The sequence below is a fragment of the Callithrix jacchus genome, chromosome 4, assembly GCF_049354715.1.
Source record: "Callithrix jacchus isolate 240 chromosome 4, calJac240_pri, whole genome shotgun sequence".
Lineage (NCBI taxonomy): Eukaryota > Metazoa > Chordata > Mammalia > Primates > Cebidae > Callithrix > Callithrix jacchus.
The window spans coordinates 12,703,944-12,727,518 of NC_133505.1; the positions used below are offsets into that span (position 1 = coordinate 12,703,944).

At 44.0% G+C, this 23,575-nt stretch overlaps 3 protein-coding genes across 8 annotated transcripts in view; 1 reads left to right on the plus strand and 2 right to left on the minus strand.

Moving 5' to 3' along the window:
- The window catches only part of KDM1B (lysine demethylase 1B), a 105,834-nt gene extending 97,912 nt beyond the window's left edge, over nucleotides 1-7,922 (minus strand). For all 5 annotated transcript variants that reach the window (XM_078368249.1, XM_035294808.3, XM_078368247.1 and 2 more), the window contains exon 1: nucleotides 7,648-7,922. The gene's annotated coding sequence lies outside the window, so the exon portion shown is untranslated. The remainder of the gene's footprint in view (nucleotides 1-7,647) is intronic.
- A 145-nt stretch (nucleotides 7,923-8,067) lies between these two features.
- On the plus strand, nucleotides 8,068-10,275 carry NHLRC1 (NHL repeat containing E3 ubiquitin protein ligase 1). The gene has a single exon (XM_002746190.6). It carries the CDS (start codon nucleotides 8,145-8,147, stop codon nucleotides 9,330-9,332), a length of 1,188 nt encoding a protein of 395 aa, XP_002746236.2. The 5' UTR covers nucleotides 8,068-8,144; the 3' UTR covers nucleotides 9,333-10,275.
- The window catches only part of LOC103792249 (uncharacterized), a 96,445-nt gene continuing 82,461 nt past the window's right edge, over nucleotides 9,592-23,575 (minus strand). For both annotated transcript variants that reach the window (XM_078368262.1, XM_078368263.1), the window contains exons 6-7: nucleotides 23,143-23,258; nucleotides 9,592-12,438 (exon numbers count right to left, since the gene is read on the minus strand). The gene's annotated coding sequence lies outside the window, so the exon portion shown is untranslated. The remainder of the gene's footprint in view (nucleotides 12,439-23,142; nucleotides 23,259-23,575) is intronic.

Genomic DNA, 23,575 nt, shown 5'->3' on the forward strand with positions numbered 1-23,575 from the left:
GTAATGTGTACGCCTGGAAGTTGTGGGGCAGCCACATTCCATCACGTGGATCTGAGAAACAGAATGCTGATCTGCAGAAAGAGATGAGAACCAGAGAGGCCACCTGTGTTCCAGGTCCATTTTCATCTTTCCTCAAGCCCAGCCACACAGGGTGGGGAGGAACACCCTGTGTCCATGGGATAGAGTCTTCTCTTATACTTATGCCCAGAGAATCTTAAATAATCAAATGAGATATCCTTATGTAGTTGATCTTTTATGTAATATGTGTCTTCATTGGGGAATACTGAGTTCTTAAACTCTCAAGATGGAAGATATACCACATATAAATTATTTTAGAGCAATTGATCTTCAGGATTTTCCAAAAATGCTTCTTGTTTAATTTTGTTATTTAAGTAACAGATTATCTGAGCCTCTGTGCCCAGCACACAGTTGTTTATAAATACCTTGCCCTGCCTATGAAGCAGGCATGAATGCTCTAGTATAGACAACATTATCAGTAGCAGACAGGATGAAGTAAGACAGGTATGTGATGATCAGTTTATTTGGGTGAATGTGGAAAGAAAAATACAAAGAAATGCAGCCAAAGCTTTAACGGCTATCACAGGCAAGTCAGAGATTGGGCTCCTTAAAGGATGGTATAGGAGCGGCAGAAGGTGGCCTGAAAGATATACCTGTAAGAGAGCTCCAAGCTGATAGGATTCACTGGCAGAATGAAATGACAAATAGAAACCTAACCCATGGAGGTATTAGTTCAGGTAATTCACGCAGTCACAACTGCAGTACATACCTGTGATTGTTTTATTTTAATACAAGGGAGCAATTTTAATGTGCGTTTATGCATACATGTATATGTTTTTTATTTTTATTTTTTATTTTGAGACAGGGTCTCATTCTGTCACCCAGGCTGGAATACGGTAGTGTGATTATAGCTTACTGCAGCCTCCATCTCCCAGGCTTAAGCAATCCTTCTGCCTCTTGAGTACACGGGACTACAGGCATGTGCCACCACGCCCAGCTACTTTTTTTTTTTTTTTTTTAGTAGAGATGAGGTCTCACTATGTTGCCCAGGATGGTCTCAAACTCCTGGCCTCAACTGATCCTCTTGCCTCAGCCTCCCAAATTGCAGCTCAATCTACACCTACTCTTTCTGAAAGGTCTTTCAGAGGAAGATTTCTACTGAGTGCTTTTAAAAAATCAAAATTATCTTTAATCCCTACAGTTCTGACTTCCCAATCACTTCTTATGTGATGTGCTTTTTGCCTTACAAAGCATTATATGACAAATTTACCGGTGGCTGAGTTAATGGGAATAGGATATAATTCTATGTATATGCCTTAAGCATAGTCATTCTGATTTGCAGAAAATAGTCCCAGATTTATTAATTATGTGTAGCTGTCATTTGTGAGCTGAAAATATGTCTGAAAATCTGTTATTCCTAAACAGTGGGCATTAATAGAATTTGGTGTTAACGCTCAACAACAAATAGGAGGAGGATAATCAAGGCAGATATTGAGAAATGAAATATGCCATAAAATACTACATTATTTATATTTAAATAAGACAAACAATCCTTTATGCACTGAAAACTTGGGAAGTCTAAAAAGAAAAACAAAAGCAATCAAATCCTACCATTAGAGATAATTACTGCTATGATGGTGATGTGTTTTCTTCTCATCTTTTTTATCTGCTCATACAGGTGTATGCTTTCACAAGGCTGTGATAATATTACGATTCAGTATTGTATCTCCATGACCTTCCTTTCTATTTCATTAGCCCTTTCCCATGTTGAGGCAGGAAAATCGGGTCTAGAGGCAGGGAACCTAAGGAAAATTCATGCTGACTTCCTAGAACTAAATTGAAGGGAAAACCTCAACTTTCCATGCCTAAGTAACAAAAGGACCAGAGGCTACTCCCTTTGTATCCTCCCCTCCCCTTCCTCCTCACTGCCCCCAGACTTTTCAGGTGGCAGAAACGTCTGCACCCGATCAGAGCAGTGTAACTTTTGTAAATCCACTTCAGCCGCTGATTGGTTGCAAAAGCAACCAATCAGACTGATTGCAGGCAAATATTTATTTGCATGGGTGAATACCAAGTGGCCAATGGGAAGCCTCTAGTAGGTATTTGCACCCCAGAAGGTTCTGTAACCAGAGCCCTTGAACCACTGCTCAGCCAGCTCCCACCCTGTGGAGTGCACGTTCATTTTCAATACATCTCTGCTTTTGTTGCTTTATTCTTTTCCTGCTTTGCTGTGAGTTTTGTCCAATTTTTTGTTCAAAAAGCCAAGAACCTGGACAACTTGTGGTCAAGACCCTCTACTGGTAACAGTGTCACTATTTTTCAAAAGTAAGATTTTTGCATAGCTGTATAATGTCGTCACGTGGCAGCACCATTATTATTTAATCTTCTCCTGCTATTAGAGTCAGCATTCGTTCAGCAATCTAAATACTATTGGGTGTGCCAGCACATAAAGGTTTTTTGGTTATTGAAGATAGTCCTGCTCTCAGGCACCACAGGTTGTAGGGGCAGGGACTGAACATTCAGTTTTATTATACAGCATAGGATGGCTGTGTTCGGGGTACAGGCAGGGAGCTGTCAGCTTCTAAGTGGTCATTTAAACCATGAGGAAGTGAAGATGACATTGCTCAGGGGAACAGGTAGGAAGCTAAGAGATAAAGACCAAGGGTGGTACCTTGAGAACACTTACTTGCATTGAACATGAGATGCACTCACATCTCTAGATCCCCATTTCCAAACATACATCTCCAGCTCATTTTTGTATGATCTCACTAAAAAAGTTCAAAATAGAGCCATTCTTCCTCTTAACACCACAGCCCTCACCCCTGAGATGCCAAGAACATGGCGCATGAGCTTGAAAATTAGCGTGGTGGTCAGAGATGCCCTTGGGAAGAGGGCAAGGCTGGAAGCAGAGCCCATTCGATGTGACTTGGTCCTCTTGCTTTCTCTTACATCATTGTCAGGTAGTCTGAGGTGTAATTGGATCTTTAAACTTGTTCTGGGATTCCTTCCAAGCTGCATGTGTCTGGCACATTTGCCCCACCTGTACAAGCAGGAGCCCACTTGCCTAAGCACTGACTCCCCTGTCCCCATGCTCCCCATGTGCTGTCTTCTCTGCTGGAACCATCCTGAGCTGGGTCCCCACTCTCCTTCCACTACAGTATGTAACTTTGCTCATAGGTCAGCCACTGACCACTTTGAAAACCAGATGTTCTGCTCTTCAAGCCCTTGCCCCCACAATTCTCAGGGTTTGTTCAAGGTGGAAGCAGGAGAATATGGGTATGCTAGTCCAGGACCCTCCATATAAGGAATATCAGAGAAAAGCAATGTGAAAATCCATGGAGGCTCAGCCTTTGAGGAGGAAATGACAGTCACAGGAAATGCCAAATGTCAGAGTGAGATTCAAGATATTTCTGTTATTAATCAAGTGTGCAATGGTGTGATTGCATAAATGATATGATTTAGTTGGTTATTTATTTAGGATGGAAATGTAGTCAGAAATTAGGGTATTAAGTTGGTTATTGTGTCCCAGTACACAATCTTTGAGTCAAATAACGTTTGATGAGAAAATGTTCTTTCTTGTCTTACATTAAAGCTGTCTCCAGGGGCCATAAGAGGGGACAAAATGCTGTGTTTTCTCAGAAATCTAGCAAATCAGGTGAATGATCATGATTATGATCTCTAAAGGAACAGAAATTCTGTAATATAAGGTTTTGTTAAGCACAATGTTCACATAAGACATTTGGGGGGAAATCCCTTAAAAACAAAAGATTAGGGCAAGGCGTGGAGGCTCGCGCCTCTAATCCTAGCACTTTGAGAGGCAGAGGCGGGTGGATCACCTGAGGTCGGGAGTTTGAGACCAGTCTGGCCAACATGGCAAAACCCCATCTCTGTAAAACTTAGCCCAGCATGGCGGCGGGTGCCTGTAATCCCAGCTACTAGGAGGCTGAGGTCTGAGGATCCCTTGAACCCTGGGGGTGGAGGCTGCAGTCAGCTGAGATCACACCACTGCACTCCAGGGTAGGGAGAAGAGTAAAACTCCATCTAAAAAAAAAAAAGGCCAAGCTTGGTGGCTCAGGCCTGTAATCCCAGCACTTTGGGAGGTCGAGGTGGACGGATCACGAGGTCAAGAGATAGAGATCATCCTGGCCAACATGGTGAAACCCCATCTCTACTAAAAGTACAAAAATTAGCTGGGCATGGTAGCATGTGCCTGTAGTCCCAGCTACTCGGGAGGGAGGCTGAGGTAGAAGAATCGTTTGAACCTGGGAGGCTGAGGTCGTGCCACTGCACTCCAGCCTGGGGACACAGTAGGACTCCATCTCAAAAAAAAAAAAAAAAGAAAAGGAAAGAAAAGGAAAGTAAGAGATTATAATACCACAATGGATTCTTCACACAGAGTATGCTATCCCTCGTCTGAAGATTTTCCAGCATATGGCAGATTCTCTTTGCTTTTGATCTCAACTGAGATTGGAAATGTCGAACTTAGTGTCATTTGAAGGAATTACTGCAATGCAGTGGTTCTCAAAGTTGGCTGTGCACTATAATCACCTGGGAAGCTTTCATAAATCCCAGCTGTCCAGACCACGCCATGGGCCAACTATGTGGGTGCAATCCTGATGTTTACCATGTGCAAAGAAGTTTGAAAATGACTGAAATAGGTAACAGTGTGGACTCTGAAGTCAAATTGCCTCACTTCAAATTCCAAGTCAGCCACTTCCGAGCCATGTGACTCTGGGCCAGATATTCGACTTCTATGAACTCTGTCAGAAAAAAAGATGATAAAAATAACATATTCTTGTAGGATTGCTATGAGGTTTAAACAAGATAATCTATGTAAACTATTCATTAGGTTGATACAAAAGTAATCACAATGTTTGCCATTACTTTTAATGGCAAATTGTAATTAAAACCATTATTTTTAATGGCAAACACTGTGATTACATTTGCACCAACCTAACACAACAGGGCAGGCATAATGTGAATTCTAAAGGCTGGGCACAGTGACACTTTGGGAGGCCAAGGGGTGTGGAAGATTATTAACAATTTTCACAAGTTCAAGACCAGCCTAAGCAACACAGTGAAACCTCCTCCCCACAAACAAATAAAAAAATTAGCCTAGTGTGGTGGTGCTTGCCTGTAATCCCAGCTACTGAAGTCAGAGCATTGCTTGATCCTGGGAGATGGAGCCTACAGTGAGCTGTTATCATGCCCCTGCACTCCAGGCTGGGTCACAGAGTCAAGACTTTGAAATCTGGCACTAGACAAGGATGCCCTCTCTCATCACTCCTATTCAATATAGTACTGGAAGTTCTAGCCAGAGCGATCAGGCAAGAAAAAGAAATAAAGGGTATTCAGTTAAGAAAGGAGGAAGTCAAATTGTCTCTATTTGCAGAAGACATGATAGTATATTTAGAAGACCCCATCATCTCAGCCCAAAATGTCCTGAAACTTATAAGCAACTTCAGCAAAGTCTCAGGATACAAAATCAATGTGCAGAAACCACAAGCATTCCTATACACAAATAACAGACTTAAAGAGAGCCAAATCAAGAACTAACTGCCATTCACAATTGCTACAAAGAGAATAAAATACCTAGCAATACAACTAACAAAGAATGTAAAGGACCTCTTCAAGGAGAACTAAAAACCACTGCTCAACGAAATAAGAGAGGACACAAACAGATGGAGAAACATTCCATGTTCATGGTTAGGAAGAATCAATATTGTGAAAATGGCCATACTGCCCAAAGTAATTTATAGATTCAACGCTATCCCCATCAAGCTACCAATGATCTTCTTCACAAAACTGGAAAAAAACACCTTAAACTTCATATGGAACCAAAAGAGAGCCCACATAGCCAAGTCAATTCTAAGCAAAAAGAACGCAGTGGGAGGCATCACAATACCGGACTTCAAACTATACTACAAGGCTACAGTAATCAAAACAGCATGGTACTGGTTCCAAAACAGAGATATAGACCAATGGAACAGAACAGAAGCCTCAGAGGCAATGCCACACATCTGCAACTATCTGATCTTTGACAAACATGACAAAAACAAGCAATGGGGAAAGGATTTCCTGTTTAATAAATGGTGTTGGGAAAACTGGCTAGCAATGTGCAGAAAGCAGAAACTGGGCCCCTTCCTGACACCTTACACTAAAATTAACTCCAGATGGATTAAAGACTTAAACATAACACCTAACACCATAAAAACCCTAGAAGAAAACCTAGGCAAAACCATCCAGGACATAGGCATAGGCAAGGACTTCATGACTAAAACACCAAAAGAATTGGCAACAAAAGCCAAAATAGACAAATGGGACCTAATTAAACTCCAGAGCTTCTGCACAGCAAAAGAAACAATCATTAGAGTGAATTGGCAACTAACAGAATGGGAAAATTTTTTTGCAATCTACCCATCTGACAAAGGGCTAATATCCAGAATCTACAAAGAACTAAAACAGATGTACAAGCAAAAAAACAAACAAGCCCATTCAAAAGTGGGCAAAGGATATGAACAGACACTTTACAAAAGAAGGCAGACACTTTACAATATGAGGCCAACAAACTTATGAAAAAATGCTCAACATCACTCATCATTAGAGAAATGCAAATCAAAACTACATTGAGATACCATCTCACGCCAGTTAGAATGGTGATCATTAAAAAAACCTAGACACAACAGATGCTGGAAAGGATGTGGAGAAATAGGAACACTTTTACACTGTTGGTGGGAGTGTAAATTAGTTCAACCATTGTGGAAGACAGTGTGGTGATTCCTCAAGGACCTAGAAATAGAAATTTCATTTGACCCAGCAATCCCATTACCGGGTATATATCCAAAGGATTATAAATCATTCTACTGTAAGGACACATGCACATGAGTGTTCATTGCAGCACAGTTTACAATAGCAAAGACCTGGAACCAACCCAAATGCCCATCGATGATAGACTGGAGAGGGAAAATGTGGCACATATACACCATGGAGTACTATGCAGCCATAAAAAATGATAAGTTCATGTCCTTTGTAGGGACATGGATGAACCTGGAAACCATCATTCTCAGCAAACTGACACATGAACAGAAAATAAAACACAGCATGTTCTCACTCATAGGCGGGTGTCGAATAATGAGAACACATGGACACAGGGAGGGGAGCATCACACATTGAGGACTGTTGGCAGGGGCTAAGGGAGGGACAGGGGGCTGTGGGTGGTTGGGAGAAATAGCATGGGGAGAAACGCCAGATATAGGTGATGGGGAGGAAGGCAGCAAATCACACTGCCACGTGTGTACCTATGCAACAATCTTGCATGTTCTTCACATGTACCCCAAAACCTAAAACACAATAAAATATATATATATTCTTTATATATAAACTTCTTTATATATATATGTTCTATGGTAATTATTATTAACTAACAGCTTTCTTATTTCATATTAATTACTCTGCAAGACACTCCGAGCCATGGTTCCCCCATCTGACACTCATTCACCTAGTGGATGTTTTTGCTCTATAACATTCCTTCATTAATGCACAAATTCATTCTACAAGTGTGTATTCATTTAACATTGACTTAACGAGTGTGATAGAAGACACAAAAGAAAATATGCACATCTGCCTTACCTCCCTTGGAGCTTATCTTCTCTCGTGTGTCGGTGTTTTCCGGTTCAGATCATAAGCATGACGAGCTAAGGGACCATGTTTTATGCCCGGACAGCCCCAGCACCCAGCGCTGCAGATTGGAGACACTGCTAGGCACCCGGGTGGGAAGCCTGGGTTCTAGTTCTTGTTCTGCCGCCTCCAGACGGAGTAACAGGGAGCAATCCGGTTGTCCTCAGTAGATGTGTTTCCTCATCTGAAAGTGTACCCAATCCATCCATGACTGCTGTGACGATTACAGGTCTTAACGCGCATGTGGATTTGTCTTGCAAACGTCCACGACCAGGCCCCCGGGAAACAGTGCCGCGCGTGGCCACCAAGGGGCAGCAGATCGCAGTGCAGAGGCCCGCGGCGCTCGACGTCAGGGCGCACGCCCGACCCCGTGACCGTGACTGTGACCGTGACCGAGGGCGTCGCTGGGGCACAGCCGGGCGGCGCCGCGGGAGTGCGCAGGACCCGCCATGGGGGCCGAAGCCTCGGGGAGCCGGCCGGAGCTGCAGGAGCTCATGCGCGAGGCGGAGATCAGCCTGCTCGAGTGCAAGGTGTGCTTTGAGAGGTTTGGCCACCGGCAGCAGCGGCGCCCGCGCAACCTGTCCTGCGGCCACGTGGTCTGCCTGGCCTGCGTGGCCGCCCTGGCGCACCCGCGCACGCTGGCCCTCGAGTGCCCATTCTGCAGGCGAGCCTGCCGGGGCTGCGACACCAGCGACTGCTTGCCGGTGCTGCACCTCATAGAGCTCCTGGGCTCGGCGCTTCGCCAGTCCCCTGCCGCCCACCGCGCCGCCCCCAGCGCCCCCGGAGCCCTCACCTGCCACCACGCCTTCGGTGGCTGGGGGACTCTGGTCAACCCTACCGGACTGGCGCTTTGTCCCAAGACGGGGCGGGTCGTGGTGGTGCACGACGGCAAGAGGCGTGTCAAGATTTTTGACTCCGGGGGAGGATGCGCGCATCAGTTTGGAGAGAAGGGGGACGCTGCCCAAGACATTAGGTACCCTGTGGATGTCACCGTCACCAACGACTGCCATGTGGTTGTCACTGACGCGGGAGATCGCTCCATCAAAGTGTTTGATTTTTTTGGCCAGATCAAGCTTGTCATTGGAGGCCAATTCTCCTTACCATGGGGTGTGGAGACCACCCCTCAGAATGGGATTGTGGTAACTGATGCGGAGGTAGGGTCCCTGCACCTTCTGGATGTCGACTTCCCCGAAGGGGTCCTTCGGAGAACTGAAAGGTTGCAAGCTCATCTGTGCAATCCCCGTGGGGTGGCAGTGTCTTGGCTCACCGGGGCCATTGCAGTCCTGGAGCACCCCCTGGCCCTGGGGAGTGGGGTCTGCAGCACCAGGGTGAAAGTGTTTAGCTCAAGTATGCAGCTCGTTAGCCAGGTGGATACCTTTGGGCTGAGCCTCTACTTTCCCTCCAAAATAACTGCCTCAGCTGTAACCTTTGATCACCAGGGAAATGTGATTGTTGCAGATACATCTGGTCCAGCTGTCCTTTGCTTAGGAAAACCTGAGGAGTTTCCAGTACCAAAGCCCATGGTCACTCATGGTCTTTCTCATCCTGTGGCTCTTACCTTCACCAAGGAGAATTCTCTTCTTGTGCTGGACACAGCATCTCACTCTATAAAAGTCTACAAAGTTGACTGGGGGTGATGGGCTGGGTGGGGCCTTGGAATCAAAAGCACTAGTGCTGCCATTAATGAATTGTTTAACCCTGGAAAAGTCACTTAAACTCATCTATCCAAAGAGGGATAATTAAAACTGTCTGGCAGACTTACAAAGCTGGAGACAATTATTAGAGATTAAGCTACCATTTATTGAATGGATACTCTGTGCAAGGAAATTTGCAAATATTAGTTTATTTAATCCATGCTACCCAGTGAGGTAATTTTTTTTTTTTTTTTTCTGAGATAGAGTTAAGCTCTGTCACCCAGGTTGGAGGGCAGTAACATGATCACGGCTCACTACAGTTTCAACTTCCCTGGGTCAGGTGATCCTTCCACCTCAGGCTTCCAAGTAGCTGAGACCAAAGGCGTGCACTACCACACCCAGCCAATTTTTGTATTTTAGTAAAGGTGGGGTTTTACCCTGTTGCCCAGGCTGGTCTCAAACTCCTGAGCTCAGGCAATCCACCTTCCTCGGTCTCCCAAAGTACTAAGAGTACAGGCATAGCCACCTTGCACAGCCATAATTTTTATTAGTAATCTCCTTGTACAAGTGAGAAAACTGAGACCCAGAGAGCTTACGTGACTTCCCCAGGCCACAGTTACTTACTACAGTAGTCACAATTTGAATTCAATTCTGACTTCAAATAAATTGCCCTTAAATAAGATAACAGATGCGGGGAAAATGCGTAAATGTATAGTGTTGCTATATGTACTCTCTTTACAAGTAGCTAATTATTCTATCACGAGGATGTGCAAAGAGAGAGACTTTACGGAGAGTTCAGGAGAAAAAGGATTTTGTGGTGGGCATCACTTTCATTCCGCTTGCAAGTGCTCTGATGGCACATTAGATGAAGTTACTATTGATCCTGAGATACATGAATAAGAAAAACAATCGAACTACTTATTAAAAAGATAAACATGTCTTTTAATGCCTATATCTTCTCTACTATACAAACTCAGAAAATACCACTTGGTTGTTTGAGAAAGGCCTATTTTTGTTGTTGTTGTTGTTGTTGTTGTTTGTGTTGGTGGTGGTGGTGATGTGTGTGTGTGTGTGTGGGTGAGACAGAGTCTTTCTCTGTCGCCCAGGCTGGTGTGCAGTGGTGCGATCTTGGCTCACTGCAACCTTTACCTCTTGGGTTCAAGCAATTCTCTGCCTCAGCCTCCTGAGTAGCTGGGATTACAGGCACCTGTCACCATGCCCAGCTTAATTTTTTTTTTTTTTTTTTGTATTTTTAGTAGAAACAACGTTCACCATTTTGGCCAGCCTGGTCTTGAACTCCTGACCTCATGATCCACACACATTGGCCTCCCAAACTGCTGGGATTACCGGCATGAGCCACAGCACCCAGCCTAGGCCTATATTATTGCAGAACACTCTACATACTAGTGTCATATGTCCCTGTTACCTGTTTATGTTACACGTTTATGGGTTGTTTGTTTCTAGACATGGTCTTGCTCTGTCACCTGGAGTACAGTGATCACTGCTCACTACAGCCTTGACTCCCTGGGCTCAAATGATCCTCCTGCCTCAGCATCCCGAGTAGCTGGGACTACAGGTGTCTGTCACCATGCCCAGCTAATTTTTAAATTTTTCGTAGGGATGGGATCTTGCTTTATTGTCCAAACTAGTTTCAAGCTCCTGGGCTCAAACAATCCTCCTACCTTGGCCTCCCAAAGCAATGAGACTATAGGAATCAGCCACTGCGCCTGGCCCACGTAAAGTAACAGTAAGAGCCTAACTCCCATCCAGTCCACAAGAACCCGTTTTGTTGTCAGTGCTCTCATCCTATAGCACTAATAGTAAGATTTGGGGCACCCTAGACCACGATTTATAAATGCATTCCAAACAGAAGTTCTATGGGCAAACCCCTTCTCCCCACATGCACACACCCCACCCTTAGAAGTCACCCCTAGGTTGGTGACTTGGCAGGTATTCTGAACAGATAACGAGAAACGTTGATACAGGTGGAGACGTGAATGCAGGCTTATCTGGTCATTTGTGAGCAGAGCAACTGAGGATAGAGCTTGGGCCATCTTCCTTGGGAACAATGACATTTTAATGATTTTAGGATTAGTAGAGCCAATTCAAGAGATTTTTCTCTTTGGAATTATCAATGGCATCATCTCTGACTATAAAGCTGACCACGTGTCCTTTTCAGACAGCAGTCATGATAAAGGTGTAGAATGGACGACACATGAGGTATGTGAGCCAGGGAGTGTTGCTGGTTATCGTGTGGATCACCCGACATGAAGAATCAGGTGTACATCTGGGAGACCATGTGGGAGTGTATCAAACCTGTGATAGCAAGCGACCTGAGTAACTGCCACCTTTCCTTGGTAGATTATCAGGCTTGGGATGGGGTGGGGCTGGATACGCCACATAAAAAGAACTGTATATAGCAGCTCTTCCCAGGAATGTCATAAGACAGGAGCAGAGTTTCCTTGAGGAAGACACGAAGCTTGCTTTTCTTGATTCTCAAGCACACACACACTGAGGTAATAGTTCCAGTGGCCTGTAAGGCAGATGCAAAATTCATCTTCCAGACTGTGTTCTTTGTTTTTGAGCTGCGGTCTGGCTCTGTTGCCCAGGCTGGAGTGCAATGGTGCGATCTCAGCTCACTGCAACCTCCACTTCACAGGTTCAAGCGATTCTCCTGCCTCAGCCTCCCCAGTAACTGGGATTACAGGCACCCACGACCATGCCAAGCTACTTTTTGTAGACAGAATTTCACTATGATGGCCAGGCTGGTCTTGAACTCCTGACCTCAAGTGATCCACCTGCCTTAGCATCCCAAAGTGTTGGGATTACAGGCATGAGCCACAGTCCCCTGCCAGACTGTGTTCTTTAAAGCAAGCTGGTTAAAGAGCTTGAGCTATGTCATGCTGAACTCCAGGTTATTAAAGAAATTGGAGAATTCTGAGTCAGGCAGGAAAAAATAATCCCAGCAGAAAGTAAAAGCTTCCAAGGTGATGAAGAAGGGTTGGAATGACTCTCAGAGGTTGAAACAAAAGAACGTGCCACGGAGCAAAGGGAGAAGGAAAAGGAAATAGGCTCTTCCAGCATATCCCCCACGCACTGCCTGGTGAGTCTATAAGAGAAACACAGACATTACGGCGCCTGGGTCAGCAGTTCTCGCCTCACCCTCCATCTGTTCCAGTTTTGCCCAATTCCCGATCCTTGGATTGTCTCCTGCTTTTGTCATTGTTCTGTCCTCTGGCTTGCCACCTGGACTTGGCTTCTCAATCTCTTTCCTTGGCATTTTGTTAAGACCTTGGTTCACACTCATAAATCTCCCCTCTAGCAAATCTAGCTCTGGATCCCAGGACCCAAACCATCACCATTTTGCTATTGCCTTATGCAGACCCTCCCTGGGCCCCAACTAAGTAGGGTGCAGATCCCACCTAAAGTGAATTATAAAACTTCTGGGGAAGGAGCATTAACCTGTGCACCTCAGATAAATGAGGAAGAACAACTGATGATAGCAGATTTAATAATCCTGACACCTGCCAGAGAAGGAGAACTATACACTGGTGTTAGTGTTCCACTGCAGAGATACGCCATGGGGGTGTACCAGTCAGGAGATGAACTGTTTCCTTGGGCGATGTGTGGCAAACATGATAGGGCGGCCACCAAGATTCACCACAACTACTCTACTGAATAACCAAGGTGTCTGCTGTGCCCACCGCCACTTCTAAGAAAAACTGCCACATCATGAGCCCACCCTCAGCAGCCAGGTTTTCTATTACATATCTCCTCAGACCATAGCTAATCGAATAGGGGTGCACGCCTAACAGAAGGGCAGTCAATCAACCAATGATGCTGCACCAGATGTATTTACAAGACCAGGAAATTGGCTATGAATTGGCTTGACATAAACATATTTTCCCCGCAAGAAGCACAGAGATTCCATTATATTCTTATCCTTGATATTTTGAATTAAGAAACATGGAACATGTTAAGGCTGAGTCACAGGGGTGCAGAGAGTCCCTGTGGGCAAGCCACATCATGAATAAGAAGCTATGAGGCAGAGAGAAGACAAAACTCACAGGAACCCAAGAAAAAACGGGAGGAAGAAATCCATCCAAAGAAGCAGTGGCTTAGAGTCATGTTACCTCCAGGGCACCAACATGATGGTCCCTACTGCAAGATCCCTGAGGCTGCCCTGACTCCACTCTGCCTCTCTGCCAGGCCCAGCCACACTATGGTTTCTGTTCTTGGAGTCCTAACAACTCTCTCCTATGCCAAGAGAATTCTTATAGTAAATGCTCCACTGCTTCAGCTAACGTGCACAAATCTCTGGGTTTTTTTTTTTTTTTTTTGGCAACAGAAAGTAACTATCAAAAGTTATAATATTTTGGCCCGTGCAGTGGCTCATGCTTGTAATCCCAGAGCTTTGGGAGGCCAAGGTGGGCAGATCACTGGAGGTTAGGAGTTAGAGACCAGCCTGGCCTACATGGTGAAACCCTGTCTTTACTAAAAATACGAAAAATAGTGTGGTAGCAAGCGCCTGTAATCCCAGCACTTTGAGAGGCTGAGCACGCAGACCAAGAGGTCAGGAGATCGAGACCATCCTGGCTAACATGGTGAAACCCTGTCTCAACTAAAAATACAAAAAATTGACCAGGCATGGTGGTGGTTGCCTGTAGTCCCAGCTACTTAGGAGGCTGAGGGAGGAGAATTGCTTGAACCTGGAAGGTGGAGATTTCAGTGAGCCGAGATCATGCCACTGCACTCCAGCCTGGGCAACAGAGTGAGACTCCATCTCAAAAACAAAAAACGTATATTTTGCTGATTGGTTTGGAGAAAAGTAGTCTAAAATGTACAGATTTTGATGCCATGAGTAGGAAAGTAATTCTGTAGGAGAAACATTCTCCCACCAACTCATCAATCCCTAATTCTGGTAGGGTATAATACCAAAGAACAAGTAGAGACTCACATACCACAGGCCTAAATATTTAAGACTTATGAATCAGCCAACAAACTTAAATAAAATACGTTTGATCCTACTACCTTGACAAAGGTAAATGTAAATATTAAAAATATGCCTTTTTTTTGGCCAAGATTGGTGGCACATGCCTGTAATCCCAATACTTTGGAGGCTGAGGCAAGAGGCATTTAATTGAAGTTCAGTTTTGGAAATTCCAAAACATGAGATACAAGAGCTCTCAGAGAGAGAGAGTGACAGAGAAAGATTGATTTACCAAATATTCCACTTGCCTTCCACAGTTCCTAGCTCCTGGCAGCTTCACTGCAAGGGGCAGTGTGACCAGCTCTTGCTGTAAACAAAACCCAATCTTTGTGAAGTGATGAGAAGAAAGAAGAAAAAAGTGACAAAGACACAGATAAAATTTGAGGTTATGCAGAAGTCTCAAGTTTCATAATGGAAGTGTCATAATCCACAGAGAGAAAATTCTGTATGTAAGTTTTATGCAAGTAAAATTCTCATGAACTCGACTTAAGCTCCTAGCCCTTTTTTTTTTTTTGAGGTGGAGTTTCGCTCTTGTCCCCAGGCCGGAGTGCAGTGTCATGATCTCGGATCCCTGCAACCTCTGCTTCCTGGGTTCAAGCAATTCTCCTGCCTCAGCCTCCAGAGTAGCTCAGATTGCTGGTGCCCGTCACCACGCCCGGCTAATTTTTATAATTTTAGTAGAGATGGGGTTTCACCATGTTGGCCAGGCTGGTTTCAAACTCCTGACCTCAGGTGATCTGACCGCCTTGGCCTCCCAAAGTGCTGGGATTACAGGTGTAAGCCATCCCACCTGGCCAAGAAAAATTACTTTTTTTATCCCTTTTAATGCTTTTTGTCTTGAATTTAACTTTGATATTAATATAACAGTCTTTTAAGTCACATCAAAGTTTGTATGATAACCGGGAAAGTTCAACTTAGTGTATGTTTTCAGGATATTTTTTTCACCATTCATGGGGGTAATTTGTTACTGCTGCTGGACAAAGGGAGGAGAGCTCTTTAAATATGTGAACTGAAACCTCAGCAGCAGGGCTGTGAGCTGCATGGGGTCTGTGTAACTGGATGGTGACTTGTGCAGTAGGATCAAAGCAGCCTCCTGCTCCAATTTCTTCACATCAGCCATTTATGCCCTCTGCCCAGCTTGCTTTCTGATGAGCAAGGTGTCCCAAAATAAACTTCAGCGTAATGAGTTTTCTTCCGAGATATACGGCTGTGTGTAGTGTATTTCTGTTTTCAAACCACTGAACAATATGCCTGGAGTAACTGTGAAATTGATACAGGAGACCAATTCCATCACATTCTGGAGTGAATTTCCTCAAGGTCATACCAGTTCTCCCTGGTGGGCACTAAAATATAAATGGTAAAATTATTACTTCCTCTCTTCTTATGAATAAATAAATACTTCACATGTATTTGTTAAATTTGCTAGAACTATCTGAACAACTAAAATAGATGAAGATATCCAAATGCATTTCTTTAATTATGTTTGTCAACTTACATTTTTTGAAGGGGAAAGTAATATCTTCATCAGGTTTTGGCATTAGGGGTATACTGGCTTTATAAATGGGTTAGGAAGTGTTCTCTCCTTTATTTTCTGAAAGAATTTGTGTATCATTAATATAACTTCTTAAACGTTTGATAGAATTCACTAGTGAAATCTTGTGGCCAAGAGTTTTCTTAGTTCAAAGGTTTCTAATCTTTTTTTTTTTTTTTTTTTTTGAGAAAGAATCTCACTCTGTTATGCAACTGGAGTGCAGTGGTGCAATCTCAGCTCACTGCAACCTCCGCCTCCCAGGCTAAAGCAATTCTCTCACCTCAGCCCCTTGAGTAGCTGGGACTCCAGACACATGCCACCATGCCTGGCTAATTTTTTGTATTTTTTTGTAGAGTTTCCCCATATTGCCCAGGCTTGTCTTAAACTCCTGGGCTCAAGTTCTCAAGTGATCCTCCTGCCTCAGCCACCCAAAGTGCTGGGATTTACAGGTGTGTGTCACTGCACCCAGCCACAGTTTTTTATTAATTTAATTTTAGATAGATAGATAGATAGATAGATAGATAGATAGATAGAGATATATGGCAATTCATATTTTTGCTTCATGTTGTGTAAGTTTTGTAGCTAGTATTTTTCAAGGAATTTGTACAATAACATTAAAATATGCCCCATTTTATCCTTTCAAAGTCTATAGGCTCTTTAGTGGTAACTCTTTGCTCATTCTTGATATTGACAATATATATTTTCTCTCTCTCTTTTTTTTTTTTTGAGTTGGAGTCTCACTCTATCATTCAGGCTGGAGTGCAGTGGCACAATCTCAGCTCACTGCAACCTCCACCTTCCGGGTTCAAGCGATTCTCCTGCCTCAGCCTCCCGAGTAGTTGGGACTACAGGCATATGCCATCACATCCAGCTAATTTTGTGTTTTTAGTAGAGAGGATTTCACCATGTTGTCCAGGCTGGTCTCAAACTCCTAGCCTGCAGTGATCCACCTGCCTCAGCCTTCAAAAGTGCTGAGATTACAGGCATGAGCCACTGTACCCAGCCATCTCTCTTTATTTTTTTTTTGCTCTGTCTAGCTCGGGGTTTACTCACAAATTCAAAGAAACAGCTTTTGGCTTTATTGTGCTTCTCCATTATTTGTCATCCTTTATGTTTCATTGATTCCTTTTCTTCTCTCTCATTTTTCTCCTATTTATTTTGGATTAAGTATAGTTTTTCTAGATTCTTAAGGTTGAAATGTAGGATATTGATTTTAAAACTTTTCTTTTCTAATATAAGCACTAAAAGCTAGAAATTTCCCTCTGAGCACAGATTGAGCGGCATCCCAGAGATTTGGACATGCGCATGTTTATTATCATTTGGTTCAAACATTTTTTAGTTTCTTTTTTTGGTTTCTTCAATGACTCATGAATTATTTCAAAATATGGAATTTAATTTCTAAATATTTGGTATTTCTTTTTCTTTTTTCTTTTTTTTTTTTTTGAGACAGAATTTTACTCTTGTTGCCCAGGCTGGAGTACAATGTTGCAACCTCGGCTCACAGCAACCTCTGCCTCTCAGGTTCAAGCGATTCTCCTGCCTCAGCCTCCCAAGTAGGTGGTGGGATTAACACGCAACCATCACCATGCCCAGCTAATTTTTTTGCATCACCCGAGTCCTCCCCATTATCCACCTGCAGTAACTCAGGTGGCATAGCTCCTGCACACTTACCATGGACCAAGTAGGGACAAAATATTCAAGCTAAAGATACCACAAGCTTTTGCTTGGTGGCTCTGATTAATAGGTTAGGAACTGCATGTTAGAAGAGGTCAGAAGCATTGAGTAATTTTGAAGGACAGTGTAGGAGAAATATGGAGCCTCAGAAAACTTTTGACTCCAGGTCGGGAGCAGTGGCTCACACCTGTAATCTCAGCACTTTGGGAGGCTGAGGCAGGTGGACCTCCTGAGGTCAGGATTTTGAGGCCCGCCTGGCCAGCATTGTGAAACTCCATCTCTGCTAAAAATATAAAAATTAGCTAAGCATGGTGGTGCATGCCTGTAGTAACAGACACTCGGGAGGCTGAGCCAGGAGAATCGCTTGAACTCAAAAGGTGGAGTTTGCAGTGAGCTGAGATCGTGCCACTGCACTCCAGCATGGGTGACCAAGCAAGAATTTGTCTCAAAAACAAACAAACAAACAAAAAAACAGAAAACTTTTGACTCTAAGCATCTATCGCTCGGTCAGGAAATTCCAGAATAGCTATTCCAGTTCCAATGGAAACCACGCTTAGATTGATTTGATGTGATATTTCTCGATTGAATTAAGTATTTTTCGCCAGGGCATGTGTTAAATGGTCTGTGACATCCTACCTTTGTTGCAAAACTTGCCATATAAGTTATAAATACTATTTAGCACCATCTCTTCATGCAATCACTGTCAATAAAAGACTTCCTGTCAGCATATGACCTTTAATTGGGTTCCATACTCTCTCTTCCAGCCAAGTCAGTGCATTACTATCTTCCTCATGGGTGTCTGGGGTTGGCCATCCAGTGCACAGGTCTCCTTACTGCTCCCCTCTAGGCTAGATTGACAGCCTTGACCTTGTTCTTACTTTCAGCTCCTCTTCTGAATGTGAATACTATATCTAGGTCTCAGCTTTGGCTTAGCTTTTCTGTTTTGGGCTTCCTTCCCTGTATCCACAGCTGTAGTCCATTGTGTCCCTTTCTATCATATCTAATAGTACTAAAGATCGTGGAATTTATTATTATCATTATTTGAGACAAAGTCTCACTCTGTCAGCAGGGTGGAGTGCAGTGGCACCATCTCCACTTACTGCAACCTCCATCTCGAACAATCCTCCCACCTCAGCCTCCCAAATAGCTGGAGCTACAGGTGCATGCCACCATGCCCAGCTAATTTTCATATTTTTTGCAGAGATGAGGTTTCACCATTTTGCCCAGGCTGGTTTTAAACTCCTGGGTTCAGGCAATCCGCCTGCCTCATCCTCCCACATGCTGGGATTGCAGTCATGAGTCACTGCCCAGTCAGACCATGGAATTTGTAAAGTCGAATTTTTCTGAACCATTAGAGGGAAAGAGACAGGGAATAAGAGAATGGCAAGTGGAAATGGTACCAAGAATTATTGGCTTCTTGTTGCATGCAGTGATTCTGTGCTGGACATTCTCCTTTGGTTCTTACATATGCTTACTGAAATGGTTTGGCTCTGTGTCCCCACCCAAATCGCATCTTGTAGCTCCCGCAATTCCCACATGTTGTGGCAGGGACCCAGTGGGAGATGACTGGATCATGGGGGCAGACCTTTCCTGTGCTCTTCTCCTGAGACTGAATGGGTCTCACCAGATCTGATGGTTTAATAACAGGAATTTCTCTGCACAAGCTCTTTCTTTGCTTGCTGTCATCGACCTAACATGTAATTTGCTCCTCCTTGCCTTCCACCATGATTGTGAGGCTTCCCCAGTCTCACAATTCCAATTGAACCTCTTTTTTTTTTTTTTTTTTTTTTTGTAAATTGCCCAGTCCTTGGACAGGAAAAACGTGGCACATATACACCATGGAATATTACGCAGCCATCCAAAACGACGAGTTTGTGTCCTTTGTAGGGACATGGAGGAACCTGGGGACCATCATTCTCAGCAAACTGACACTAGAACAGAAAATGAAATACCGCATGTTCTCACTCATAGGTGGGTGTTGAACAATGAGAACACATGGACACAGGGAGGGGAGCTCTACACACTGGGGTCTGTTGTGGGGAATAGGAGAGGGACAGCGGGGTTGGGGAGTTGGGGAGAGATAGCATGGGGAGAAATGCCAGATATAGGTGAAGGGGAGGAAGGCAGCAAATCACACTGCCACGTGTGTACCTATGCAACTATCCTGCATGTTCTTCACATGTACCCCAAAACCTAAAATGCAAAAAATAAAAATAAAAAAAAAATTGCCCAGTCTTGGGTATGTCTTTATCAGCAGCATGAAAATGGACTAATACACTTATGTAAGCCACAAAACAGCCTAATAAATAGTTGCTTTTGGCATTTTTCAGGTGGGGAAACTGAGGCACAGAGAGATTAAATCATTTTCCCAAGATCACTTGTACAGAAAGTAGACACACTGTTTAAACTCTCTGAGCCTTAGTTCCTTGTGTATAGCATGTAAATGTAATAGTATCTACTTTCTAGGGTTGTGGTGAGGCCTATGTAAGTTTGTACGTGTGTGTTAGAACAGCGCCTGGCATGTTGTGAGTGCTCAGTAACTCTAAGCAATTAATATTTTGCTTCAAATATTTGGAGTATCTTTTTTAAAGATGGCAGTTAGGGACCATGAAGCCTAGGGTTCAAAAAGGGCTCTTTGTTGTCATGTACTGTGAGCCTGCCTGGCAATGAGGCCCATTGAGAAGAAAGCAGAGCTGAGAGGTTGAGGAAGACAACATCCACGTAACATTATCTGGGCCCTCAAATCTTTCTGTCCCCAAAGCTAGATGCAACCTCAGATGTCTTAGTTATCTGAGCGAACATAAATTCTCTGTTTTTAAACAAGCTTGAGTTGGGTACCTGTGACTTTTGCCTAGAAGAACCTTAAGAGAGTGCCAGGCAGATACTTCTAGAAAACAATATGCATTTCCAGGACTTTGCTTTAGCCTTGTGTGCAGGCAGCTAATGAAGCTGGTTTTCAATTGTGCTCAGAGTTCCCCAATAGAAGAAGGTAATTTGATTCCCTTGAGTGTTCAGTGGGAAGTCAAGCTACTTACAAGTTATTTGAACTTTTTTTTTCTTGACTGTGGGTGGAGAGTTGCTTGGTACCAACTGAAAGGAATTTTGGATTATTAGAGCTTCTTTGACCCAGAGGTTCCACACTTTGGCAGGCTCAAGAGATCCTGTTGTCTAACTTTCCCACTTTACAGATGAGCAAATTGCAGCCTGGAAAGATTAAGTCACTTGGACAAGCTGATTAACCTACTTAGGAGAATAAGTGGGTTCTAAACCTTGCTGTCATTTGAATTCTCTCTGATTTGGGATTTTCAGTCAAATAAGCTGCACATAGATTTTTTTGTACATAGACATGCAGAATTAGAGTCAGCAGCTCATATCAGCTCCCCGACCCGTCACCTAGCTTGGTGTTCCTCTCATTGTCTCATGCTTCTTCCCATCACACTAAACACTTTTCCTGTGGCCACCATATTAATACACTAGTCCCCCCTCCCCTATCCATAGTTTCACTTTCCACGGTTTCAGTTACCTGTAGTCAACCACAGTCTGAAAATGGGTAAGCAGAGTACAACAAGATATTTGACAGAGGGATCACATTTGCATAACTTTCATTGCAGTATGTTATTTGTTCCATTTTCTTTTTTTTTTTTTTTGAGACGGAGTTTCGCTCTTGCTACCCAGGCTGGAGTGCAATGGCGCGATCTCGGCTCACCGCAACCTCCGCCTCCTAGGTTCAGGCAATTCTCTTGCCTCAGCCTCCTGAGTAGCTGGGAATACAGGCTTGCGCCACCATGCCCAGCTAACTTTTTGTATTTTTAGTAGAGATGGGGTTTCACCATGTTGACCAGGATGGTCTCGATCTCTTGACCTCATGATCCACCCGCCTCGGCCTCCCAAAGTGCTGGGATTACAGGCTTGAGCCACCGCGCCCGGCCTTATTTGTTCCATTTTCTTATTGTTGTTCTTTTTTTCTTTTTTGAGATGGAGTTTCACTCTTGTTACCCAGGCTGGAGTGCAATGGCATGATCTCGGCTCACCGCAACCTCCACCTCCTGGGTTCAGGAAATTCTCCTGCCTCAGCCTCCTGAGTAGCTGGGATTACAGGCACACACCACCATGCCAGGCTAATTTTTTGTATTTTTAGTAGAGACCGGGTTTCACTATGTTGACCAGGATGGTCTCGATCTCTTGACCTCGTGATCCACCTACCTCGGCCTCCCAAAGTGCTGGGATTACAGGCTTGAGCCACCGCACCCGACCTTGTTGTTCTTAATCTCTTACTGTGCTTAACTTATAAACTTTATCACTTTCTCTGCTTAACTTATAAACTTTATCACTCACTGTGCTTAACTTATAAACTTATAAACTTTAGGTATGCATATACAGGAAAAAAACAGTCTATATATGGTTTGGTTCTATCTGCAGTGTCAGCCATCCACGTGGGGTCTTGGAACTTACCACTGTGGACAAGGAGAGACGACACGCTGCACAGCAAGTAACAAATGTGTAGTGTAGAGCTCTAGCCCTACAGAATGTCTCTAGGATGCGGTAATGCAGAAAAAGAAGTTCTGTATTTAAATAAAGTTACAAGTTAATTACTGGTGGTATGTGCCTGTATCCCCAGCTACTTGAGAGGCTTAGGCAGGAGTACTGCTTGAACCCAGGAGTTCAAGGTTACCATCAGCTATGATAGCACCACTGCACTCTAGCATGGGTGACACAGCAAAACCCAGTCTCAAAATAGGTAAATAAATAAAAATGCATGAGTTGGTCGGGTACAGTAATCCCAGCACTTTGGGAGGCTAAGATGTACAGATCACTTGAGGCCAGGAGTTTGAGACCAGCCTGGCCAACTCATCTCTTCTAAAAAACATAAAAATTAGCCAGGGGTGGTGGCAGGCACCTGTAATCCCAGCTACTCAGGAGGCTGAGGCAGGAGAATTTCTTGAACCCAGGCAGTGGAGGTTGCAGTGAGCTGAGATCGTGCCACTACACTCCAGCCTGGGTGACAGAGCGAGACTCCATCTCAAAAAAAAAAAAAAAAAAGTATGAGTTAAATGGATTTCTTTACTGCAGTACTTCTCAGAGCCTTTAATAAACTGTTTTGCATTATAAATTCCTGGGGCAGGGTGGGGTTAGACATAGGATACAAACTCATCTTACCATGGATCTAGTGTTCTGGGAAACTCAGCATCGGAGGCATGAGTTTTCACATTCTTTTCCAGGGATGAACAATCATCTGACCCCTTGACTCAGATCTCCCCTCTTCTTTGGTGTTCTTTCTGGATATCCTTTTAATTATTATTTATTTATTATTTAATTTTAATTTTTTGAGACAGGGTCTGGCCCTGTTGTCCAGGCTGAATGCAATGGCACAATCTCAGCTCACTGCAACTGCTGCCTCCTGGGTTCAAGCCAACCTCCCGCCTCAGCCTCTGGAGTAGCTGGGACTACAGGCATCCACCATCACGTCTGGCTGATTTTTGTATTTTTTGTAGAAGATGGGGTTTTGTCATGTTGCCCAGGCTTGTCTCAAACCCCTGGGTGAATTAGGCCTCCCAGAATGCTGGGATTACGGGCATGAGCCACCGTACCTGGCCCAGATCTCCATTTTAAGTTCTCACCTTTGATTCTCATATTCCCTCCTGTTTCTCCAAGTTTCTGTATTTGGCTCCTTCTCTGATGTGGTTCCTTTTCTCAGTCCCTTTATGTGTGGCCTTTATTTTCATGGTGAAGAGTTCTGGTGAGACAATGAACGAACAGAGAATGATCAGCTTGAATGCTCTCAGAAGGGCAAGACCAGCCCTGACTTGTAACAATTACTTCTCAATACTGTCCCATCCCAAGGTGGGCTTGTGGGAGGGAGCAGTACATACAGATGCTTTCAACAGATTGCCCAGAAGTGCCAAGAAAGCCACTGTCCCCTTGTTAAGTCCCACTCATCTTCCCAGACCCAAGCCCAGTGGCAGAATGTGTCCACAAAGTACCCAAACGTCAGAAGCCCCTCTCCTGACTTCTAGCACCTCACAAGAAAGCCAGCTCCAGCTTAGCATTTAG

Coding starts and splice junctions, on each gene's coding strand:
- NHLRC1 (XM_002746190.6), top strand. CDS start 8,145: ATGGGGGCCGAAGCCTCGGGGAGCCGGCCGGAGCTGCAGGAGCTCATG.